We start from the raw sequence: 23,666 nt of genomic DNA on the forward strand, positions 1-23,666 counted from the left end.
GTAACAAATCTTGTTACTATCCAGTATTTCAAACGGAGTGTACCTCATAAAACTCATACCTATATATTTTCAATCTATAAATGTATTTCATATTCCCACTTGCAAATTATACACGTGAAACAATAATTAGCTTAATTATTTTTAGAAGGTTTGCAAAAACAGCGCTACATATAAAATTGGTTTTAAAACTGACAAGGAAACCTTTTAGGAAACCGTCATTTATTTATTGATTTGATCCATCAACGATTTCGTTACTAAAAGCTGCATGTGTGAAATACAGTATGTCATGTACATATCAATTGAAAGGCATGTGACAGCGAGTAGATTTTACATAATTTTACATTTTTTAACAACTTTTCAGTTTGAGACAATCGTGATTGTTATTAAACCTTTTTCGTGTAACATTTAAGTTGATTGCAAAGACCCAACTTTTACCAACATAGACTTAAACTGTCTTTGAGTCGTCGTCTTTTTAAAATTTTGATAAATATCAAAAACTGTTACAACTACTACTACTAATAATAAGTAGTGAGTCAGTTAGTGTGCTTTCAGCAGGGAATTATCCCCAGGTGATCTCATCATTAAACATACAGTATTTATTGTCTTGTGTATACAGTACAATGATATTGTTACTTACTGTACATGCCTCTCCAGAACAATGATAATATAATAAAACACAACAAATATATAGAATACAATTTACAGTATAGATATATATTCAGGTATAGTTCAAATATTTATACCCAGTCTTTTTCTTACAATGTTTCTTACTATGATTGGCTGTTCTGTAACTCTAACTAAAACACTTTCTTTGAAGCCATACTTAGCGCCATTGGTTCTTTACTGTTTACCAGAAGGGAGGATTAAGAAAAACACTTGTGCAGGATGGCCGAGTGTGTAATAATCTTAGTAGAATGTCTTTTAGATACCCTGGATAGAAGGCAGCTGGGTGCCAGTATTAGTTTGTGGCTTTCCAAGCGTGTGTGCCCTACCAGGATGTGATGCCGCCAGTGAAGATGGACTCCAGACAGCACCTGTGAGACATGCCAGGAAGGCATTGGTGAACTTGGCAATAAACAAAACGTGCTGTTCTGTCCTCAATTCATCAGTGATTGTTACTGTATGAAATTTAAACAAGCTCACCATTTCCACAGCACCCCACAAAAACAAACCACAGCTTAATCCATTCACTGAAGTCTATGACCTGCTCCTTAATTTTTGGGCATGAAAGGTCAGATTGTCCTGTGACCACTGAGTCAGCAGATAGACCTCTTGTCTGCAAGCCATTTAATCATTGGTAGTGATCAGGCATCTGATGGTGATGTCAGCAGCTTTTTTAATGATGGAGCTGGCGTGGTATCCGGACATACACATTCATACTGGGGGATTAGCATACTGCCCCATAATGTACCGGGGTTGAGAGTGAGCATAGAGGATATGATGCTGACAATCTGCAACGCTCAGGTCTGCTCGCTATGAAGTCCAAAATCCAGTTTTGTTGGCACAATAGTGTTGAATGCTAAGCTATTATCTATAAACATATCTCTGTAAGAGCAGTTTTTACATTATCCAGATGTGCCAAGATGATATGGAGTACAAGACAACTGCTGTACCATTATGCATCATGGAGATAGTGAAGGGGAGCAAAGTTGTGTACTAAGTTAAAATTTAGTAAGAAGTCCGAGTGAGTGTAGTTAGTTCTAAAATGAGTTATCACATACAACACACAGACTGTTATGGACATGAAATGGATGAATAAACGGATAAGCACATTTTAAACATAAGAGATGTAAATCATGAAACACACATATATCTCTCATACTGTGTGTGTGTGTATGTGTAATATATATATGTGTGTGTGTGTGTATAATATATATATATATATATATACACATACATACATACACACACATACTATATATTAATAATCCCGATTTGTAACATGGCATTGTTTCATACAGTGGTTCTCATATTCAGGCCCAGGCCCATTAGTTGGAAAAATTATCCCAAGTAATTTTTTGCTTTTAATTAGACTCCAATCTTGAACTTGCAAGCCAACAGTCTAGGTTTTGAAAGTTAAAGTGATGTATCAAAACACAAAGCTCATTGTTATAACTACTACATAACGGAGTATAACCTGTGGGGGGCATTTTAGCACCCAAACCCTGGACACAACCACACGTATAAGTTTCAAGTTAAATATGAATATATTTTAAATTAATAAAGCACACAATCCCAGTCAGGACACCCTTCCATGTCCTTCATCCACTATATGGGTCTTTTGAGTAGACAAGGAACTACTGAACCAGATCAGAAAGCCAGTCCATCCCCTCCTTTCTTTACAGTGGAAATTTTGAAGGTTGACAAAATTAAAACAAAACATAACAACCTAACTGGTAGAACAGCAGCAACTGATGGGAACTTTTTATTTTATTTACCCTGTATTTCATCAAGATATGAGAGCATATCCTTCATGCAGTCAAAAGTAAATAACAAGGAGGACATTACTTCTTCAGTATCTTCATCATCTCCACTTTGGTCTAATTTTCCAATTGTGTGTGTTCCTTCATCCTCGTCCATATCCAGAATTCTTGACCTGAGTTCCTTCCCAACAAGTCGGTCACAAGCAGTCAGGATGTTTTTGATCAATGAAAAAGAAAACAATACAGAGTGTGAAGTATTTTATTAGGAATATCAACACATTAACTCCACTTTTACTCAAAGTATAGTCAAATTTGCTATGAAATAAACCCACCAATATGACCAAAGCTTGTCATAGGAATGATTAGCTCTGTTGATTTCTCTGGCTTTTTGCCTCTACTGTACTCCCTGTATTTATGAGGTAGAGTAAAAAAGAATTTAGAAACTCCAGTGTACAACCATAGCAGTTCATCTTCAAGGGAACGCCGTGTCTAGTTGGAAAACTTTTTAGAAAGTACACAAATAATTCAAAATGACTAAGTGCTCTGAAGTGAAAAAAGCGTACATTTTTATTTACTAATACATTGCTGTAAGACCCATTTCAATTCAATCTGTACATCTACAGGAATTGTACTTTAAGTGAGTACCTGAAAGACAAAAATAGTCCAATTACCACAATGTAGTCACTTGTGAAGACCAGATTCATAATTTCAAATAACAGGTCATTTAATTGTTACCAATGTAGTAAGTATACTTTAAAAACTACTAAAACATTCACCTAAACATATTGCAATAGAAATGCTAATGTAAAAAGTTATACATAATTTAAAGTGTTTACCTGAATCAAACAATCACGCCTTTCTAGATTGATTGATGACTGAATGATACCGAAAAGTAAAAAGAGAATCCTTACCTTTAAAAGATTTCCTGTGTTTAAGCCAGCCATTCATCCTCTTCCGCTTATCTGAGATTGGGTCGCGGGGGCAGCAGCTTGAGCAGAGATACCCAGACTTCCCTCTCCCCGGCCACTTCTTCTAGCTCTTCCAGGAGAATCCCAAGGCGTTCCCAGGCCAGACGAGAGACATAGTTCCTGCAGTGTGCCCTGGATCTTCCCCGTGGCCTCCTCCCGGTTAGATGTGCCCGGAACAACTCACCAGGGAGGCGTCCAGGAGGCATCCTGATCAGATGCCCGAGCCACCTGATCTGACTCCTCTCGATGCGGAGGAGCAGCGGCTCTACTCTGAGTCCATCCCGGATGACTGAGCTTCTCACCCTATCTTTAAGGGAAAGCCCAGACACCCTGCGGAGGAAACTCATTTCAGCCGCTTGTATTCGCGATCTCGTTCTTTCAGTCACTACCCATAGCTCATGACCATAGGTGAGGGTAGGAACATAGATCGACTCGTAAATTGAGAGCTTTGCCTTGCGGCTCAGCTCCTTTTTCACCACGACAGACCGATGCAGAGCCCGCATCACTGCGGATGCCGCACCGATCCGCCTGTCGATCTCACGCTCCATTCTTCCCTCGCTCGTGAACAAGATCCCGAGATACTTGAACTCCTCCACTTGTGGCAGGATCTCGCTCCCAACCCTGAGAGGCCATTCCACCCTTTTTCGGCTGAGGACCATGGTCTCGGATTTGGAGGTGCTGATTCCCATCCCAGCTGCTTCACACTCGGCTGCAAACCGATCCAGAGAGAGCTGAAGATCACGGCCTGATGAAGCAAACCGGACAACATCATCTGCAAAAAGCAGTGACCCAATCCTGATTCCACCAAACCGGACCCCCTCAATGCCCTGGCTGCGCCTAGAAATTCTGTCCATAAAAGTTATGAACAGAATCGGTGACAAAGGGCAGCCTGGCGGAGTCCAACTCTCACTGGAAATGGGTTCGACTTACTGCCAGCAATGCGGACCAAGCTCTGACACTGATCGTACAGGGACCAAACAGCCCTTGTCAGGGGGTCCGGTACCCCATACTCTCGGAGTACCCCCCACAGGATTCCCAGAGGGACACGGTCGAACGCCTTTTCCAAGTCCACAAAACACATGTAGACTGGTTGGGAAAACTCCCATGCACCCTCCAGGACCCTGCTAAGGGTGTAGAGCTGGTCCACTGTTCCGCGACCAGGACGAAAACTACACTGTTCCTCCTGAATACGAGGTTCGACTATCCGATGGACCCTCCTCTCCAGGATCCCCGATTAGACTTTTCCAGGGAGGCTGAGGAGTGTGATCCCTCTGTAGCTGGATCACACCCTCCAGTCCCCCTGCTTAAAGAGTTTAAGCCGCAAGAATCATTTCACTACATACAGTACCTGACAGGGTTATGCCTTTGTGCAAACCACATTTTTCATGTTACAAGGCACAGCAATACAGATTATTAAATATTATTCATTTCTGCAAATCAATTATGTAGCATTTCAATAATTTTAATACATTACAATTTGCTAACTACACATAACCATAAATCTGCTGACCTGCAAATTCAGTTAATGCTACCTAATGCCACAGATGAAACTGATCTTTGAAGAACAAGGAAAATAGTCAAAAAGTTACACTCCACAAAAGCAAGCCTATGATGCCATTCATTGCCTAAATTTTAAGAACAGTAAATTAAATTTGATACTATTTATTGTATTGGCATAAATAATTCAGTCAACGTTTTCAAAAATAGATGGATGTTATATAAAAGTTTGCGTATTTATAGGTGAAAACACTTGACTTTCTACTGTATTCCAGTTTAATAGTCTCATACCACACTATATATTTGCAAAATATATTTTACATTATCACATATGGAGTAAGCATACACAAATGTGTGAGTGAGAAAAGGAGAGACAGGCAGCATATGCTTCAGTAATGGAAAAGAAGGAGCGGAGAGGGAAAGATACTTGCTGTTCCTTATCTTGTCTGGAATTACTGGAAGCAGAAATAATTGCCATTTAATAAATCAGTTAGAGCACACAAAACCCCCATGTTTAAGACCACTATTGTCTGCCCCCATAATGCCATTGACACAACATAGGGCTGAAGAAAGACACAAGCCAGTGAAGGCCTCAGTGGATGCCTGGTTTGTGACCTGTTGGTCAAAGACTTTTTGTGAAGTTCTAATACATAAAATGAGTGTCAGAGAACTTTTAAACTGAGAATTAGGAAGCACTACCTGTGGTACACAGAATGTCCTTCTCGTGTGGAAACTGAAGACAGCTGTCTTGGCTGGAAAAAAAAAATTTCAGAAATACTGTAAGCTGACAAATTCTGATAAGTGTATTTCCCTTAAAAAAAAAAAAAAAAAGCTTGAAAGGTTACACACCTTTAATGCTGGCTTAAGAAATGTAAATCAGGAAATTACAATAAATTCTATGAACAAAAAATAGCATGCTATTTCTTTTAATCAGAACAAACATTATAATAAAAGATACAGCCAATGATGCTTTTAAACATTTATGAAAATACTAGACAAAGAGCCTGTTTCGACAACGTAAGATGAAACGGGCACGAGTTTGTGTCAGCAGTGTGTGAAGAACAAATGATAAGTAACAAAGAAGTTGTTTTGTAATGATTGTAGTCCACTTTACTCATTACTGTACAGGCTTGTACTGTTAGTTGATGAATTTTCCAGGCCTATAGTATAATAATGAATGATGACTGTTCCAGTACAATATGGAATAGTAATAAGTATAAGCACCACAAACCTGATATAGGTGTATTGAATGAATGCATAATTGAATCAGAATGCGTAATTAGGCCTCAAGCTGTAGTCGAAGTCGCCTTTCAGGCCTCTAGAGCTTTAATCGAAGTCGCCTTTCTCTTTGAATTTTTGCGGCCGTAAATCTGCCGCCTGCTGCGATGTTGGGGTTGGATGTCGGTCTCGTAAGGTTTTTCGGGCAGCTGCACAGAAGGCGACTGCACATTCGGCTTCGGACGTGCGCAGAAGGCGACTGCGCATTCGGCTTCGGACGGATGTGAGTGAGTGAGGAGACAGGCGAATTATGTATTAAGATATGTTACCAGTCAGTTGTACGTAATGTAACTCCACGTTTACGTTCCTTAAAATTAAAGTATTTGTACTATGATCTTTGTCATATCCTACTAAATATTTTAAAAGAGAAATTGTGTTAATAAACAGTCATGAATTAGTTAATCTAAAATTAATCAAAGCAAGCTTTTCAAAAGGTGGAAACGTACACAGTATACTATTTTGTCAAATAAATTCTTGTTGTTAAGGTGGAGATCTAGCTGCATTTAATTGTGTTAAAAGTGTCAATTGATCAAAGTTTACAAGTTCTGAGAGCTTCACATCCCTCCATGGACCACCACTGTCCTTCTGTGGCTTTGTAAGTGGCTGATGAGGCTTGTATAATCTGATCTTTTATAGCAAAATAGACAAGCAAACTCCTGAGCACCAAACACAACTGTAGGTTCCTCTGTGGACTTAAATATACTTACGTGTGAAATAGATATAAAGTTCTTAAAACTGACAAATATGCACAAGAACAAACGTTTCACTTTATTTAAATAAAAAAAAAATTCTAAAGCAGTATTTTTGAAGAATGCAGGAGAGATAAGCATGAGACATTGAATATTGTTTTAAGAGTTTAAACAAACTATACTATCATTGAAAGAATTTTACAAAATAATTAATAGTAATAATAATAATAATAACTGGCTGTTCTTTTCCCCATTGTCTAGATTGTAATTTGAACTTTCTTGAACAGGAGGTAATTGAATATTGCTTTAACACTTAACCTTTGTAGCTACTTGTTAAAATTTTTCGTTATGTACTGTAAATATATACAGAACTATGAAAAAAGATCTAAAGTGACCTAAGTGTATTCAAACTTTTGACTAGTAACATTATTATACCAAAAAAAATAGTATATCCACCATTAACTGTGTTTGTCTTAGTCACTTTATATTGGCTCAATCTCTCTTCACTGTCTTTCTGAAATATATTTTGGTATGTAAAATACCAGGTTACAAAAAGGTTTTGCTTCTGATTAACTAGCATATGTGATATACAGGACAATTATAGGGCAGGGCAATTATAAGTACTTAATTGCGGTTACAGATATTTGATTACGATCCGTTACACTTAGCTGTGGTCAATTATACTCAATAACGGACAATCACATATAATAATATAGTTACTATAAAAAATAATCGACAGCTGAATCTGTCGATTTTACTACTCCAAATTGAGTATTCTGAACAGCCCTGTTGCAATACATTACACAAACGGACCTGCTTGTTGTTTAATACTTTCTAAGAGCGCTTAGTATTGCACGGCACCTGAAAGTCGATTCAACTTAATCTTTAATACACTCTAGTATAATTTGTACCCTACCAGTAAAGTATGATATTATCTAATATTAATAAAACTTGCAACAAACTTAATGCCATCTTGATTTCAAACTCTGTCTTATTCTTCTTTCCTCAAAAAGCTTTCATAAAGATTTATTCAAAATCCACCATTCCTTTGAGCGCCAACAAAAACAATGATTGGTGTATTAAAACTGACATCAAAGTGCGTTCCATCACTGGCGTTAGGGGCATTCCGTGATATGAAGGGCGTTCCGTGTCTAACTTCATAGGTATTGCGGGCTGGAGCTAGACCCTTCTCCTTCATTCAGGTTTTATTTAGCACATGCTGTATATCCTTCAGAACCTCTTTGTCACTGGATTTGAATTCTCTTTTTGACATTCAGGAGACCATTTTAGAAGTCAAGCAAAATGACACCTTTTATTGGCTAACTGAACCGATCACAGTGTGCAAGCTTTGGAGGCAACTGAGGCCCCTTCATCAGGCAGGTTGTAGAAGGGGCCTCAAGTTCCCTCAAAAGCTCACACATTGTAATGTGTTCAGTTAACCAATAAAAGGGGTCATTTTGCTTGACTTCTCATTGCATCCATAATGGCTAACATGGTACAGCACCCTACTGCAGGAGACCTTTTATAAAATTGATGCAAATTGTACTTCCATGACCAACTTTGAGTGCCATAGCACGCCATCAGTTTTTGTTTACCAGTGTATACATAAAAACCTATGCTGCAGCCTTACTTTCTCACGTAAAGATATGGGCCAGCTTAAAATAATTATTTGATGATTAGAGCTGTTGTAGAAGGGACTACAGGATACATGAATTCTGCAATGGTCTAATAACTGTAATCAGAGAAGCTTGTTTCATTCATTAATATCAGAATTTGTATCAATGCATAGGATGCAGTTGTTGTAGATCAAATAGTTTTTTATGGTTGGTCTTAATTTTAGTAATGGTTTTGATTAGTCATTGATAAGTGTCCGTTGCCTTTCTCAGCATTCTTGATTTTAGGGCTGCAAAAACTAGTCATAATCGATTATTAAAAATGGTGACAATGATCACTTTCATCGATTGGTTGATTACGTCATTGGGCAGAGTATGTTGTGCTGTGTGGTTCCATCTTAACGTCCTTCAGCTCTGAACGCATTTGGAAAAAGGCAGACAGTATGAAAATGTTTGAAGAGAGGAATAATTCAAGTAATAGTCTGGACATTTCCCCAACATATGACAGAGATGTTCATTGTGCTAAACTATTTTCAAGCATTATTGCAGACTTTACAAGGAGAAAAAAAAAAAAAACTAAACATGATGATGGTGGAATATTATGGTGGTCAGATAATTGCATGGTGCTTTGCCAGCAAATTATCCCTTTCATGGAAGCTGAAATAAAACAACTGAGTTTCCTGTTTAATTTTGAAATGTGTGTTTAGTGTGATTCTGAATACACAAGCCAAAATACGAGTTTATTTAATTTATTGAAAAGTGTTGTGTTTTAAGGCAATTTTGAGTGTGAGTGTTCATTGCACAACCAGAGCCAGAAGTACTACTGATTTATTTCTATTTATTACTTTTTTTTTCTGTGTATTATTATATAAATGTGTAAAAACCTTTTTGTTTAAAAAATATATATAGTTATTTTTTTTTCTAAGAGTACTTTTCTGAAAACCTGATTATTTGGGGAAAAGTTCCATTTTTATATGCACTTTATGTGTTTTCTTTCAAATATTTTTTTCAATCCAACTAATTGATCATTTGACAAAATAATCGGCACATTAATCGATTATTAAAGTAATAGTCTGCCTTGGAGTAGATTTGCATCACAGGGTAACGATCCTATTCACAGATGTTTGTTTTACTGAAATTGTCTTTTGTCTCCACATTGATCCAGTTTCACAGTGGCATAAGTCTAGGACAGTTGAAATTTGGACTTGAAAAATATACTTGTAAATATTTTACTTAGACAGACAGAACCTTGTGCAGACACGTACTGAATGCATTAAAGGAGCTCCATCGTGCCGTGAAGACTCTTCTGCCCTCTTAATTTTGAAAGTTTGGAATTTTCACTTTGGATCTTGCTTTGTTCACCCTCTCCCAATATTTAAAAGAAACTTGAACTTCACAAGTGAGTAGAATGAGGCTCTAGATTATGTTGAAAATACCATGTGTCCAATGGAGATAGTGAATTAAACATCACCATTCAAACTATAAAAAGTAGTTCAACAGAGAATGATTTCCTATGATTTTAAAGTATCTTGTGGCAGGGGGGTGTGTTGTTGTGGGGTTTTTTTTTTTATATATATATAAACTTTAACAAGCATCTTGAAAGTAGGTTAACAACAACTACTTGAAAGAATAGCAATGGAAATACATTTAGTAAGAGACATTTTGTTAGTTTGTTAGCAGAATGATATGAAAATTATTGGAAATGATTTATTTTATCTGTGTAACACTGATAGTTCTCCTCAACTTTCTGCCTTGTTTTCTTTACAGGTACCTTGAGTATGCCCGTGTTCCACACACAGATCCCATAGAGTATGAGTTTCGATGGGGTCTACGGGCTGAAAAGGAACTGTCAAAGATGAAGTTACTTGAGCTTGTTTCAGAGGTAATTTTAACAATTAAATTTGGACTGCCTTTTTTATTTTTAAAACTACTCAACCATACAAGTAACACACAATGGTAAGCCAGAAGTTAATTTTCTTGTGTATTCAAGCATCCATGCCTGTCAATTCTGTATTACTGATAAAGAATACTTAAATAGCTGTCAGGAGGTATTGATTTTTTTACATGTGTCTTTATGTCTTTGTCATATGATATTGTTCTGCTTCCTTCTTTCATGATTTATTCTCTCCGAACCCCCTGCTGGTATGTGTTCAGAAAAAAAACTTGATTGATTAGCATTGTTTGTTCCTTCCCATCACCTTGTGCAAGAAAGCACCTTTTTTGTATCTTAAAACCCTTATGCACATGGGCTCTGTAAATCTCAAAATTACATTCTGCTAGAACTGGGTAGTTTGACAGTGTCCAAAAGAACCAATCTGGAGTATGGAACTTGTGCCTTTCTGCTAAACTGGCGTAGATATATCAGTGATCAAGATGGAACATTCTTTAAAATAAGACAAGTAGATTCTGAAGTGTGGGACTTTATTAAATAGATTCTTGCACTTTTGTTTTTGCATTGGGTCATTGTATCACCACTATCAGTGCCACTAACCTCATCTTGGTGTGAAGGAGGTTGTTTTTTTTTGCTGCCCGATTCCTCTGATAACTTTTTAATGCAAAATTGCAAGTGGCCTTTCCCTGGATTCACGAAGTGGCTATTTGCTGCCTCCTTCTGATCTTTAAGTTATAATGGCATGATTGGCTTTAAAGATAATAGGCAGAAATTTTGGAAGAGAATCGGTTTTCACTTGAATCGTGGGTGCTGTTGAGAAAATTTTTTAGTTTCCACATTGTGTATAAGGGACCATTCCAACAGTGAAAGTCCCAGAAAACTACCCAGTTAATGGATGAATGAGTAGTACAGATTTTTATAACATCTATGTAGCACGGAACACAAAATAGGGAACTACCCAGAATAAGTTGCCACTCCATTACAAAACATGCTTATTTCCAATTTCTGACAATCTTCTTTACTTTACAGCCATGTTTTAGTGCTTAAATGCATTTATTTCTCCTGTAAATAACTGTGAAATGGCAAGATATTAGCCAACAAGTACATATTCAAAATGCAGGATCACTGAAAGAATGAAATTAGAATTCACTAGAACTATTAAATAAGAGCAGTGTGCCACCAGTAGTATGTTTATTAGAAATCTGCATCCTGGGTTTGAATCCTATAGTGCTTAAGCATGTTTTACATGTAGCAATGAAAAACCACTCAAATTGACTGAAGAACCCATTATAATTATAACATTTGTACTCCTTTAGAACTTTGACATCCACTACTTTGGGCAGTCTAAAAATCAGATCTGTGCAATTTAGCTCATCATATCATGCAGGCATATCTCTCAACCTACTGCAGGAAAAAAAATCCAGATATTGCCAAATCACCAATGAATTTAATTATTTCTATGGCTGTTGTAGGGCAGGGAGAAACTTGGCCCATTTCATTAGGCTTGTAATGGTACACAAGACCTTCTCTGGGGAAAAAGATCAGACTTAACAGAAATGTTAAAAGCCATTTGCCTGTACATAGCTGCATTTTGGACTGTAGCTGAGGTATTATACTGAGAAATCAAGCTAACTAAACATTGAAGTGTTTATCAAAGATTATTTGATATCTTTGCAGAAAGCTAATTTAGAAAAATTGGCTTATACAGTTAATTTTAAGCTTGCAGCTGTGATGGTTGGAGCAGTGCACATACAGTATGAGCAGCAGGCACTGGTTCAGTAACTGGAAGAGACCCCTTACCAGAAACTACACCCTCCCTTAAAACTAGGTGCATGTATCTCTTCTATGTTTGGAGCATGAAGTTCACACACTCTGGGAGCAAAGGAGCCTTTTTTGGTCCTGCAAGCTACTCTTCATAGAGCCTTAGATCTGGACACCCTGAACTCACTCTAAAATTCACTCCTCCAAGCTTAACCTCTGTTGCAGTGACTGAAATCTGTCTAGGAGGAGAAGCCAGACTTAAAGAAGGAAATTTCAGAACCTACACGTTCCAGAAATAGTATACTTTTCTCTACAACATAGCAGACCTGGAAGACAGCCTAAAAGTGAACAGAGAAAGAAAACATCACAACCTATACAATGGACCACATTGTGAAGACAAAGTGCACTACACAGAAAGCTTCTAGAATAACATACAACTCACAGCCCTAGATATCATCTTAAAAGCTTGGTACTGGGGAATAACTGTGTCAGGTACACTTCTAGGTTTTACAAGCTTTTAAATTAATTGGAGAAAAGTTATAGGTTGCAACATGCGGTTTTAGCTTCAGGCCACTGACTTTCTGAGAGTTTGAGTTTAAATAATATTTACAACACACTTTGTTATACTGCTGTAATGTATCAAAATTCTGTGTGTTTTCTCATTTGCATTCTCCCCAGTCTAGATTGCTGAATAGAAGTGGGGAGAAATATAAGCAACATCTGCAATTTTATAGTGGGTATAGAAAAGAATCATTCCCATCGAAATATTCCCATTTTTTTGCTTTACAGCCTTAAATGAAAACACACAAACCAATATTTTTTCCAGCTTTACTTACTCAGTGCAATCTATAACATCCAAGTGAAAGATACTACAGCTACAGTTCAGAAGAATTTAAGAAAATAAAAAACAAGAAATACTGAGATTAATAAAGGATCACCCCCCCTCCTAAACAATATTTGTAAACTCAATCAGGTGTAACAAATCACATTTCCATTGTAGACCATAGTTACTGGCTTCCACCTGTGATCAATTGTAATTAGTGTGATTAGTGAAGCATAAAAACAGCTGTTCCTGGAGCATTCCCTTGCTTGGTAGTGCAACTGACAGCAAACAACTGACTATGGATGGCAAGCCACTTTCAAAAGATCTCAGGGATTGAGTTGTGGGCAAACATAAGGCAGGAGATGGATACAAAAAAATCTCAAAGGCTTTATCAATTCCAAAGAGCACAGTAAAGTCCATAATAAAGAAGTGGCAAGTGTTTTGTACTACTAGGACCCTCCCTGGATCTTGCCGTCCCTCCAAACTGGATGGAAGAGCAAGGAGAAAACTAGTAAGTGAGGCTACCAAGAGGCCAATGGCCATTTTGAAGGAGTTACAGGATTTTATGACAAAGTGTGGTCATTGTGTGCATGTGAACAAGAAAATGTTCACTGAACTGCTACCTTTCTTACCTTAGAATAGAATTAACAAAGTAGAGTATAATTTGGAGGTGCTGCTTTAGTTAACACTGGCGCCTCTTTGCTGCTGAGCCACATTTCACTCAGATTATTAATATAAAAAGTAATACTAGTTAACACTAGAATTACCAAAGCCTATGAAAAAAACTCATAAACCTGGCCCACCTTAAATCCATTCGCACCTCTCTGTCAGCGTCTTTTGTCTTGTAAATGTGTTGATAAGCCCGAGTAGCCTGCTGTCTCATCCTCCCACCGCAGCAGAAATAGCGAAAACCTCTCCCAGCTCAAGCCTTGTTTATCAGGGAGTCAGGTAGTACCTAGAGTTGTATAGGCTAAAAAAATATTATTTGGAACACATGCATTTCATGTGTGTTCCGTGTCTATAAAGATCTATGTAAGTCAGGTTTGGGCAATTTTTTTCCCCCAAAGGGCCACATGAGAAATTGGAATGGTTTTAGAAGTCCGGAATATATACAGTGTATCCGGAAAGTATTCACAGCGCATCACTTTTTCCACATTTTGTTCTGTTATGCCTTATTCCAAAATGGATTAAATTCATTTTTTTTCCTCAGAATTCTACACACAACACCCCATAATGACAATGTGAAAAAAGTTTACTTGAGGTTTTTGCAAATTTATTAAAAATAAAAAAACTGAGCAATCACATGTACATAAGTATTCACAGCCTTTGCTCAATACTTTGTCGATGCACCTTTGGCAGCAATTACAGCCTCAAATCTTGTTGAATATGATGCCACAAGCTTGGCACACCTATCCTTGGCCAGTTTCTCCCATTCCTCTTTGCAGCACCTCTCAAGCTCCATCATGTTGGATGGGAAGCGTCGGTGCACAGCCATTTTAAGATCTCTCCAGAGATGTTCAATCAGATTCAAGTCTAGGCTCTGGCTGGGCCACTCAAGGTCATTCACAGAGTTGTCCTGAAGCTACTACTTTGAAATCTTGGCTGTGTTCTTAGGGTCGTTGTCCTGCTGAAAGATGAACCGTCGCACCAGTCTGAGGTCAAGAGCGCCCTGGAGCAGGTTTTCATCCAGGATGTCTCTGTACATTTCTGCAGTCATCTTTCCCTTTATCCTGACTAGTCTCCCAGTCCCTGCCGCCGAAAGTCATCCCCACAGCATGATGCTGCCACCACCATGCTTCACTGTAGGGATGGTATTGGCCTAGTGATGAGCGGTGCCTGGTTTCCTCCAAACGTGACACCTGGCATTCACACCAGAGTTCAATCTTTGTCTCATCAGACCAGAGAATTTTCTTTCTCTGAGAGTCCTTCAGGTGCCTTTTGGCAAACTCCAGGCGGGCTGCCATGTGCCTTTTACTAAGGAGTGGCTTCTGTCTGGCCACTCTACCATACGGGCTTGGTTGGTGGATTGCTGCAGAGATGGTTGTCCTTCTGGAAGGTTCTCCTCTCTCCACAGAGGACCTCTGGAGCTCTGACAGAGTGACCATCGGGTTCTTGGTCACCTCCCTGACTAAGGCCTTTCTCCCCCGATCGCTCAGTTTAGATGGCCAGCCAGCTCTAGGAAGAGTCCTGGTGGTTTCGAACTTCTTCCACTTATGGATGATGGAGGCCACTGTGCTCATTGGGACCTTCAAAGCAGCAGAAATTTTTCTGTAACCTTCCCCAGATTTGTGCCTTGAGACAATCCTGTCTCTGAGGTCTACAGACAATTCCTTTGACTTCATGCTTGGTTTGTGCTCTGACATGAACTGTCAACTGTGGCACCTTATATAGACAGGTGTGTGCCTTTCCAAATCATGTCCAAATCAACTGAATTTACCAAAGATGGACTCCAATTAAGCTGCAGAAACATCTCAAGGATGATCAGGGGAAGCAGGATGCACCTGAGCTCAATTTTGAGCTTCATGGCAAAGGCTGTGAATACTTATGTACATGTGCTTTCTCAATTTTTTTATTTTTAATAAATTTGCAAAAATCTCAAACTTTTTTCATGTTGTCATTATGGGGTGTTGTGTGTAGAATTGTGAGGGAAAAAGGCTGTAACATAACAAAATGTGGAAAAAGTGATGCGCTGTGAATACTTTCCGGATGCACTGTATAATATATTTAATACCTATAATATTCTTAAGTTCCCACTATAAGAAACAGTAAATGAAACATTACAATGAGAAAATGTGGAAGAATTAAATATATAAATATATATAATATAATATACACACAGTGGGGCAAAAAAGTATTTAGTCAGCCAACAATTGTGCAAGTTCTCCCACTTAAAAAGATGAGAGAGGCCTATAATTTTCATCATAGGTATACCTCAACTATGAGAGACAAAATGAGAAAAAAAAATCCAGAAAATCACATTGTCTGATTTTTGAAGAATTTATTTGCAAATTATGGTGGAAAAAAAGTATTTGGTCAATAACAAAAGTTCATCTCAATACTTTGTTATATACCCTTTGTTGGCAATGACAGAGGTCAAACGTTTTCTGTAAGTCTTCACAAGGTTTACACACACTGTTGCTGGTATTTTGGCCCATTCCTCCATGCAGATCTCCTCTAGAGCAGTGATGTTTTGGGGCTGTCGCTGGGCAACACGGACTTTCAACTCCCTCCAAAGATTTTCTATGGGGTTGAGATCTGGAGACTGGCTAGGCCACTCCAGGACCTTGAAATGCTTCTTACGAAGCCACTCCTTCGTTACCCGGGCGGTGTGTTTGGGATCATTGTCATGCTGAAAGACCCAGCCACATTTCATCTTCAATGCCCTTGCTGATGGAAGGAGGTTTTCACTCAAAATCTGACGATACATGGATCAGTCGTCCTGGTCCCTTTGCAGAAAAACGGCCCCAAAGCATGATGTTTCCACCCCCATGCTTTACAGTAGGTATGGTGTTCTTTGGATGCAACTCAGCATTCTTTCTCCTCCAAACACGACGAGTAGAGTTTTTTTCATCTGACCATATGACATTCTCCCAATCCTCTTCTGGATCATCCAAATGCTCTCTAGCAAACTTCAGACGGGCCAGCACATGTACTGGCTTAAGCAGGGGGATACGTCTGGCACTGCAGGATTTGAGTCCCTGGTGGTGTAGTGTGTTACTGATGGTAGCCTTTGTTACTTTGGTCCCAGCTCTCTGCAGGTCATTCACTAGGTCCCCCCATGTGGTTCTGGGATTTTTGCTCACCGTTCTTGTGATCATTTTGACCCCACGGGGTGAGATCTTGCATGGAGCCCCAGATCGAGGGAGATTATCAGTGGTCTTGTATGTCTTCCATTTTCTAATAATTGCTCCCACAGTTGATTTCTTCACACCAACATGCTTACCTATTGCAGATTCAGTCTTCCCAGCCTGGTGCAGGTCTACAATTTTGTTTCTGGTGTCCTTTGACAGCTCTTTGGTCTTCGCCATAGTGGAGTTTGGAGTGTGACTGTTTGAGGTTGTGGACAGGTGTCTTTTATATTGATAACGAGTTCAAACAGGTGCCATTAATACAGGTAACGAGTGGAGGACAGAGGAGCCTCTTACAGAAGAAGTTACAGGTCTGTGAGAGCTAGAAATCTTGCTTGTTTGTAGGTGACCAAATACTTATTTTCCGCCATAATTTGCAAATAAATTCTTTAAAATCAGACAATGTGATTTTTCTGGATTTTTTTCTCATTTTGTCTCTCATAATTGAGGTATACCTATGATGAAAATTACAGGCCTCTCTCATCTTTTTAAGTGGGAGAACTTGCACAATTGGTGGCTGACTAAATACTTTTTTGCCCCACTGTATATTTAATGAACAATCACAAAAACAGTTTAGAAATTTTCAACTTTTCCAATGTTTAAAAAACAAACTAGCATCATAACTTACGTAAAATAGCAGCATCAACTTACATTGATAAAGCACAGTAAACCAAACATGTCAAACAGTCAATCAAACAAGTGTGGAGCACAGAATTATTGCACTATTTAAGGAACATTTATAAAAACAATTTAGAAAATGTGCGTTTGTTGCAGCATTTCAAACATAGCATCATAGCTTTATTAACTAGTTTTCAAAGACCAACATCACATTAATTTACCTCAGTTCTTTTGGTGTTCAGTGAGAGATATCTAGCCTGTTTTGGGCTTGAACAAGTGCACTGAAGTCAAGTTGAATATCTGAGGTGGATATGCGAAGGACAGCACACAAGTGATCATCACTGAGAGAGGATCCATGTTTGGATTTGTTACACTTCATCACTGAGAATGTTTGTTCACAGATGTAGGTAGATGCAAAGAGAACCAACATCCTCTGAGCATGCCTTCTCAAGTGTCGGAAGATTTCCTCTCTTAGAGAGGAATAAAACTCCAATAGTGATACTGACTTAAAATGCTCTGCCAGTAGATTATCAGACTGCAGATTAAGGAGTTCAAGCTGGACATCACTGGGTGCATTATCCACACTATAAGTAAAAGGAGAAGAAATCATGTGCATTTCACTCAACTGTTTTGAAGTCTTCAGATCTTCTTGAAAACTCAACATGCAGTGCCCCTAACATGGATGAATACTTGTGGAGGTGATCAGCTGAAAGTGCAACACGCTCCCCCCACCCCCGATCTGACACTGCTGATTTCAAATAAAGATGTGCTATAACAGAGGTAGAACCCTCGTCCTCATCCAAGTTTACATCAGAGAAACAGAACAGAAGCCCACACTGCAAGAAACGTCAACTCACATATAAGAACAATGCAGCTGCATCAGGCATAAAGGCGAAAGATGGCACCGTTTGGATGCAGGATGAGGTCCGGCGTCATCCTGCCAGTCAGTCTGCCCCATGCCTGTCCTTCAACGAAACAGCACAGCTTACAGAGCTCGCGAACGTATCGTGCAAAGTCCTATTTGTGATTATGTTTTGTGATGGTCTTTACATAAGAAACATTTATGTTACTTGTATAAAAGCCAGATTGAATGTTATTTACCTTGATTTATTTACTTATCGTCCTACAGCGTAAAGTCACAAGTAGACTGCAGAGGTTTCTGTTTTTGATCAACAAGGTCATGCTCACAAATTACACGTGTAATACCATGAAAAATGCCTGCTGACACTTCAGTACGCGAGCAATGGTACGAGAATGCAGTTAGACTTCTTTTTTGGGCACATACACCGTCCAGATCTAAACACTAGCATGGAGAGTGGCTAGCGCACTGAAGAGACTATCACCACTGTCTGCAAGCATGTTTGGATAGCAGAAAGCTTTGAAGTATCTCAGTTGTGAGTGGTGATGATAGTTTGTGAGGGTGGAGGTGATGTGGGCTTTGGCTCCTGCATGCATTGTCATCTTGAGCAGCTGCCAAGGTAAAGCCCAGGGTATGATTAGCACAGTATGGACTAGACGTGGACGATGCTATCCTAGACACTGATAATTTTTGTAGTAGGCAAGCTTCTATTGCTTAAAATGCTTTCATCTGGCAAGAAGCTGTTGGATTTGCTTCTCTAGGGGTTCCAGTTCTTCCACACCACGTTGTTGTTAATGTTCAGCCATCTTGAAAACTAGCTGGGCTAGCCTTACAAATAGTGGAGTGCCGTGGCTTCAGTTTTTAGATGTAATCAGTGACAGTTTGCCAACACATTATGTTAAAGCACCAATACTGGAGGTAACCTGTCTGAATTTAGTATTTTGTAATAACCAGGATAGAATTAAGGGTGCTATTTCACTACGGTCAACTGACCATAACATAATGCAGTTCTCAGTGTTTTGGCAACGCGTGGATGCAAAGACTAAAACTCTTAAGTTTAACTTTGATAAGTCGAATTTTGAACAGATTCGACACAGTCGGGGATGACCTTTTAACTGTGGAGTCAGCTGAGGAGTAGTGGAACAGTTTTAAAAATGTGTTACATACGATGTAGGACAGATTCATCTCAAAATTTGGAATTAGTAAGAAATTAAACTTTCACATCAGGTAAATAAGGAATAAAGAAGCCGCATAGACAAAAACAGCTGTATAAGGAATATAAAACTATTAATTCCAATGCTAAACATATACAAGAGCATCAGAATAACCATTAAGGAGGGAAGTTAAAAGACAGTTAAGGTGAAAGATGACTCAAAGAGATTGTTTTAGTATTTTTGTAGTAAAAGAGCAGTCAAGAAGAAGCATATCAGGAATGGTAAATACATAAATAGTGAAATAGCAAATGCGCTAAACTTTAATTTATTTGTAGTTTTCACATGTGGATAACCTCCCAGCAGTAACAGGGACTACTATGGATGTACTTAGTGTGTTGGAAATTGCAGATAGAGAAATACTGCTTAGATTTAATAGGCTGAAGTGTATATAATGTTATATAAAACCATTCTCAAACCTGATTAATGTAATAAAGGTATGACGGATGCTTTAGCTCAGTTCATCTTTACACCCATGAAAGCTGAAATTACAAGTTTTTTCAAGGCTTTAAATATACACTGGATGTTAGATGATAGCTTTCTGCACTGACCTGAAACCACTGTACAGATGTACTAAAGTGGGGTCATAATCGCAGTTCTACTTTAAGGTATGAACCTTGCTATTGTATTTTGAGTTTCTGGATGTTAGACAATTTTACAGGCAGCATAACAATTAGAAATCAAATTATTTGAATTGGAATACATGAATGTTTGACATTAATGTTTAAATTTTCTTTTAGGGGTATTAGCATAACTATAGATGGTAGAGTATGTATCTTAGTTTTACAATTTTGTGAAATATTATAGATTGTGTTAAAACATGAATAAAGGTTGCTCTATGTCAAAATCAGCACTTGAATTGTTTACTTTATGTTATTAAAATTAATTTTCTAAATTTGCGTCTTGGTTTACAGGTAAGACCAAAAATAAAGAGTGTATGTTGTAGGTGTCAAAGGCTTTCTGAAAAAATAGGTCAATTTAACTTGAGCCTAACTCAGGCTCAAAACAGGCAGTGGAAAACAATACCAAACCAAAATAAAGTGGCTATAGAGAGTCTTTATCATAACATGAGCTTGGGTGAATATCTTGTCTGCCAGTAAGGTTTCATAGCTTTTCAGCTTTGCCAGTTTGGCTTTCTCTGGGTCCAAAGGCTTGGCAAATTGATTATCTCCACCAGGTTTTCCTGGCTTAATCTTGGTTTAACATCTTTCTTTTTTTAATACATTTGTACAAAATCTGGAAATACGGCAAAAAATAATTGTCAGTCTGACATACACTTTTTCAGTATGTGGCAGGAAGCTGATGTTTCCTTCGAAACTCCACATAGTGTGACTGGGTAAACCACTGTATTTGGTTGTTAATTTAATTCAAATATTTTTTCATAGTGCACTTGTGTAGTAAGCTCAGACAGCTGTAAATGTTGACAAAAATAATGTAGGTAACATACAGCAAAATTTAATAGAATAACACAGAAACATAAGAGTTTGCTATGTTGAAATAAAATAGTTCAGAAAATAATTTGAATGGAAACACATCAGTTTTCTAGCCTAGTTATCCACTTCTGGATTGTGAAGAACTGGTACCAACTCTATGTTGTGGGAGTGTTTGGAGGAAGGTGAGAACTTAAACAGTAAGCCTGTATATTGCAGAGTTTAGTCGCGTATTTCTGTGTAATATGGGAAGCTCAACCAAACCTTCCTTAGAAGGCTGGCATCCTTCAACATCTGCAATAAGATGCTGCAGATGTTCTATCAGACGGTTGTGGCGAGCACCCTCTTCTACGCGGTGGTGTGTTGGAGAGGCAGCATTAAGAAGGACGCCTCACGCCTGGACAAACTGGTGAGGAAGGCAGGCTCTATTGTTGGCATGGAGCTGGACAGTTTGACATCTGTGGCAGATCGACGGGCGCTAAGTTGGCTCCTATCAATTATGGAGAATCCACTGCATCCACTAAACACTGTCCTCTAAAGACAGATGAGCAGCTTCAGCGACAGACTGCTGTCACTGTCCTGCTCCCCTGACAGACTGAGAAGATCGTTCCTCCCCCAAACTATGCGACTCTTCTGTTCCACCCGGGGGGGGGGGGGGGGGGTTTAAACATTAACATTATACAAAGTTATTGTCTGTTTTTACCTGCATTATTTTCAATCTTTAATATTGTTTTTTGTATCAGTATGCTGCTGCTGGAGTATGTGAATTTACTCTTGGGATTAATAAAGTATCTATCTAACTAACTAACTAACTAACTAAAACAGAGTAAATGTGCAGCTCCTCAGTTCTAGAACTATGAAGTAGCAGTGTTAATCACTGCCCTGCTGGGCTGCCATATTTCAAAGGAAAGATCTGTAGGTAAAGTCATATTGTCTTGTAAATAAGAGCCTTAAAACGTCTGAAAAAAATTAAAGTAAATGGCAAGTGGTTTATTGACTATAACAAAGATCTAACAGCAGGTCAGTGATGGGTGAAAGCAGTGTTTTCCAGCTAATCTAATGATCTAGGTTAGGAGCATTAGGTTGTTCAGTGAATTTTTTCTGTCCATCAAGGCCATGTTGCATTACACAATTTTTACAGCATTTTTATTTCCCTTCCTTCAATTATAGTCTTTAGGGGCAGTCACTTTGCACTCCTGTGACCACCAGTCACATAGTGTAAATGCCCAGCGATTCAGTCCAACTAGTCTGCAGCCTACTCTATCAAAATCAAACAGGTTTGATTTCCTCTTAACCCCCTATCAGTGCAAATTAATATCAGCTGGTTTAGTCCAAAGTGATGGCCTATAAAAATGTTTCTCATTACCAAGGTGTACACAAGAAGCATCTCATGATGGGTAAAAGCAAAGAGCTCTCTCAAGACCTTTGCAACCTTATTGTTGCAAAACATACTGATATTGGTTACAGACGTATTTCTAAACTTCTGAATGTTCCAGTGAGCACCATTGGGGCCATAATCCAGAAGTGAAAAGAACATAATTTCACCATAAACCAGCCACGACCAGATGCTCCTCGCAAAGATTTCTGACAGAGGAGTCAAAGGAATAATCAGAGTTGTCCAAGAGCCATGGACTAATCGCAGAGAGCTTCAGAAAGACCTGGAATTAGTAGGTACAGTTGTTTTAAAAAAAAAAAAAAAATATAGGTAATGCACTCAACCACCATGGCCTGTATGCACGCTCATCATGCAAGACTCCACTGCTGAAGGAAGAGCATGTAGAAGCTTGTTTAAAGTTTGCTGCACAACATTTGGCCAAGCCAATGAAATGCTGGGAGAATATAGTCTGGTCAGATGAGATCAAAATTTAACTCTTTGGATGTCATTGCACACACCATGTTTGGAGGAGAAATGGCAGTGCACATCACCCCAAAAACACCATAGCAACAGGCTGTTTTTCAGCATATGGTACTGGCAGACGGGGCGGCATGTGGCGCAGTGGGTAGCGCTGCTGCCTCGCAGTTGGGAGACCTGGGGACCCGGGTTCACTTCCCGGGTCCTCCCTGCGTGGAGTTTGCATGTTCTCCCCGTGTCTGCGTGGGTTTCCTCCCACAGTCCAAAGACATGCAGGTTAGGTGGATTGGCGATTCTAAATTGGCCCTAGTGTGTGCTTGGTGTGTGGGTGTGTTTGTGTGCCCTGTGTTGGCTGGGATTGGCTCCAGCAGACCCCCGTGACCCTGTGTTTGGATTCAGCGGGTTGGAAAATGGATGGATGGATGGTACTGGCAGACTTCATATAATTGAAGGAAGGATGAATGGAGAAATGTACTGGGACTTTCTTGATAAGAATCTGCTGCCATCTGCCAGGATGCTGAAGATGAAACGAGGTTGGACATTTAAACAAGACAATGATCCCAATCAAACAGCCAAGGAAACTCTCAGTTGGTTTCAGAGAAAGAAAATAAAGCTGCTAGAATGGCCCAGACAATCACCCGACTTGAATCCAATTGAAAATCTATGGAAAGAACTGAAGATCAGAGTTCATAGAAGAGGCCCCCAGAACCTTCAAGATTTGAGGACCATTTGTCTGGAATAATAGGCCAAAATCACACCCAAGGAATGCATGTGACTAGTTTCTCCATACAGGAGACGTCTTGAAGCCGTCATTACCAACAAAGGCGTTTCTACTAAATATTAAATAAATTTCAGTAAGCGTGTTCAATACTTATTCCCTGTGTCATTCCTCTTTATTACACATA

General features: G+C 38.8%; 1 protein-coding gene across 2 annotated transcripts in view; it reads left to right on the forward strand.

Annotated features, from left to right (window-relative positions):
- Positions 1 to 23,666, forward strand: part of ndnl2 (necdin-like 2) — a 93,492-nt gene that overhangs the window by 65,839 nt on the left and 3,987 nt on the right. For both annotated transcript variants that reach the window (XM_028813710.2, XM_051934182.1), the window contains exon 10: positions 10,236 to 10,350. In XM_028813710.2, coding sequence (XP_028669543.1) covers positions 10,236 to 10,350 — 115 coding nt within the window. The remainder of the gene's footprint in view (positions 1 to 10,235; positions 10,351 to 23,666) is intronic.

The sequence above is a fragment of the Erpetoichthys calabaricus genome, chromosome 11, assembly GCF_900747795.2.
Source record: "Erpetoichthys calabaricus chromosome 11, fErpCal1.3, whole genome shotgun sequence".
NCBI lineage: Eukaryota > Metazoa > Chordata > Cladistia > Polypteriformes > Polypteridae > Erpetoichthys > Erpetoichthys calabaricus.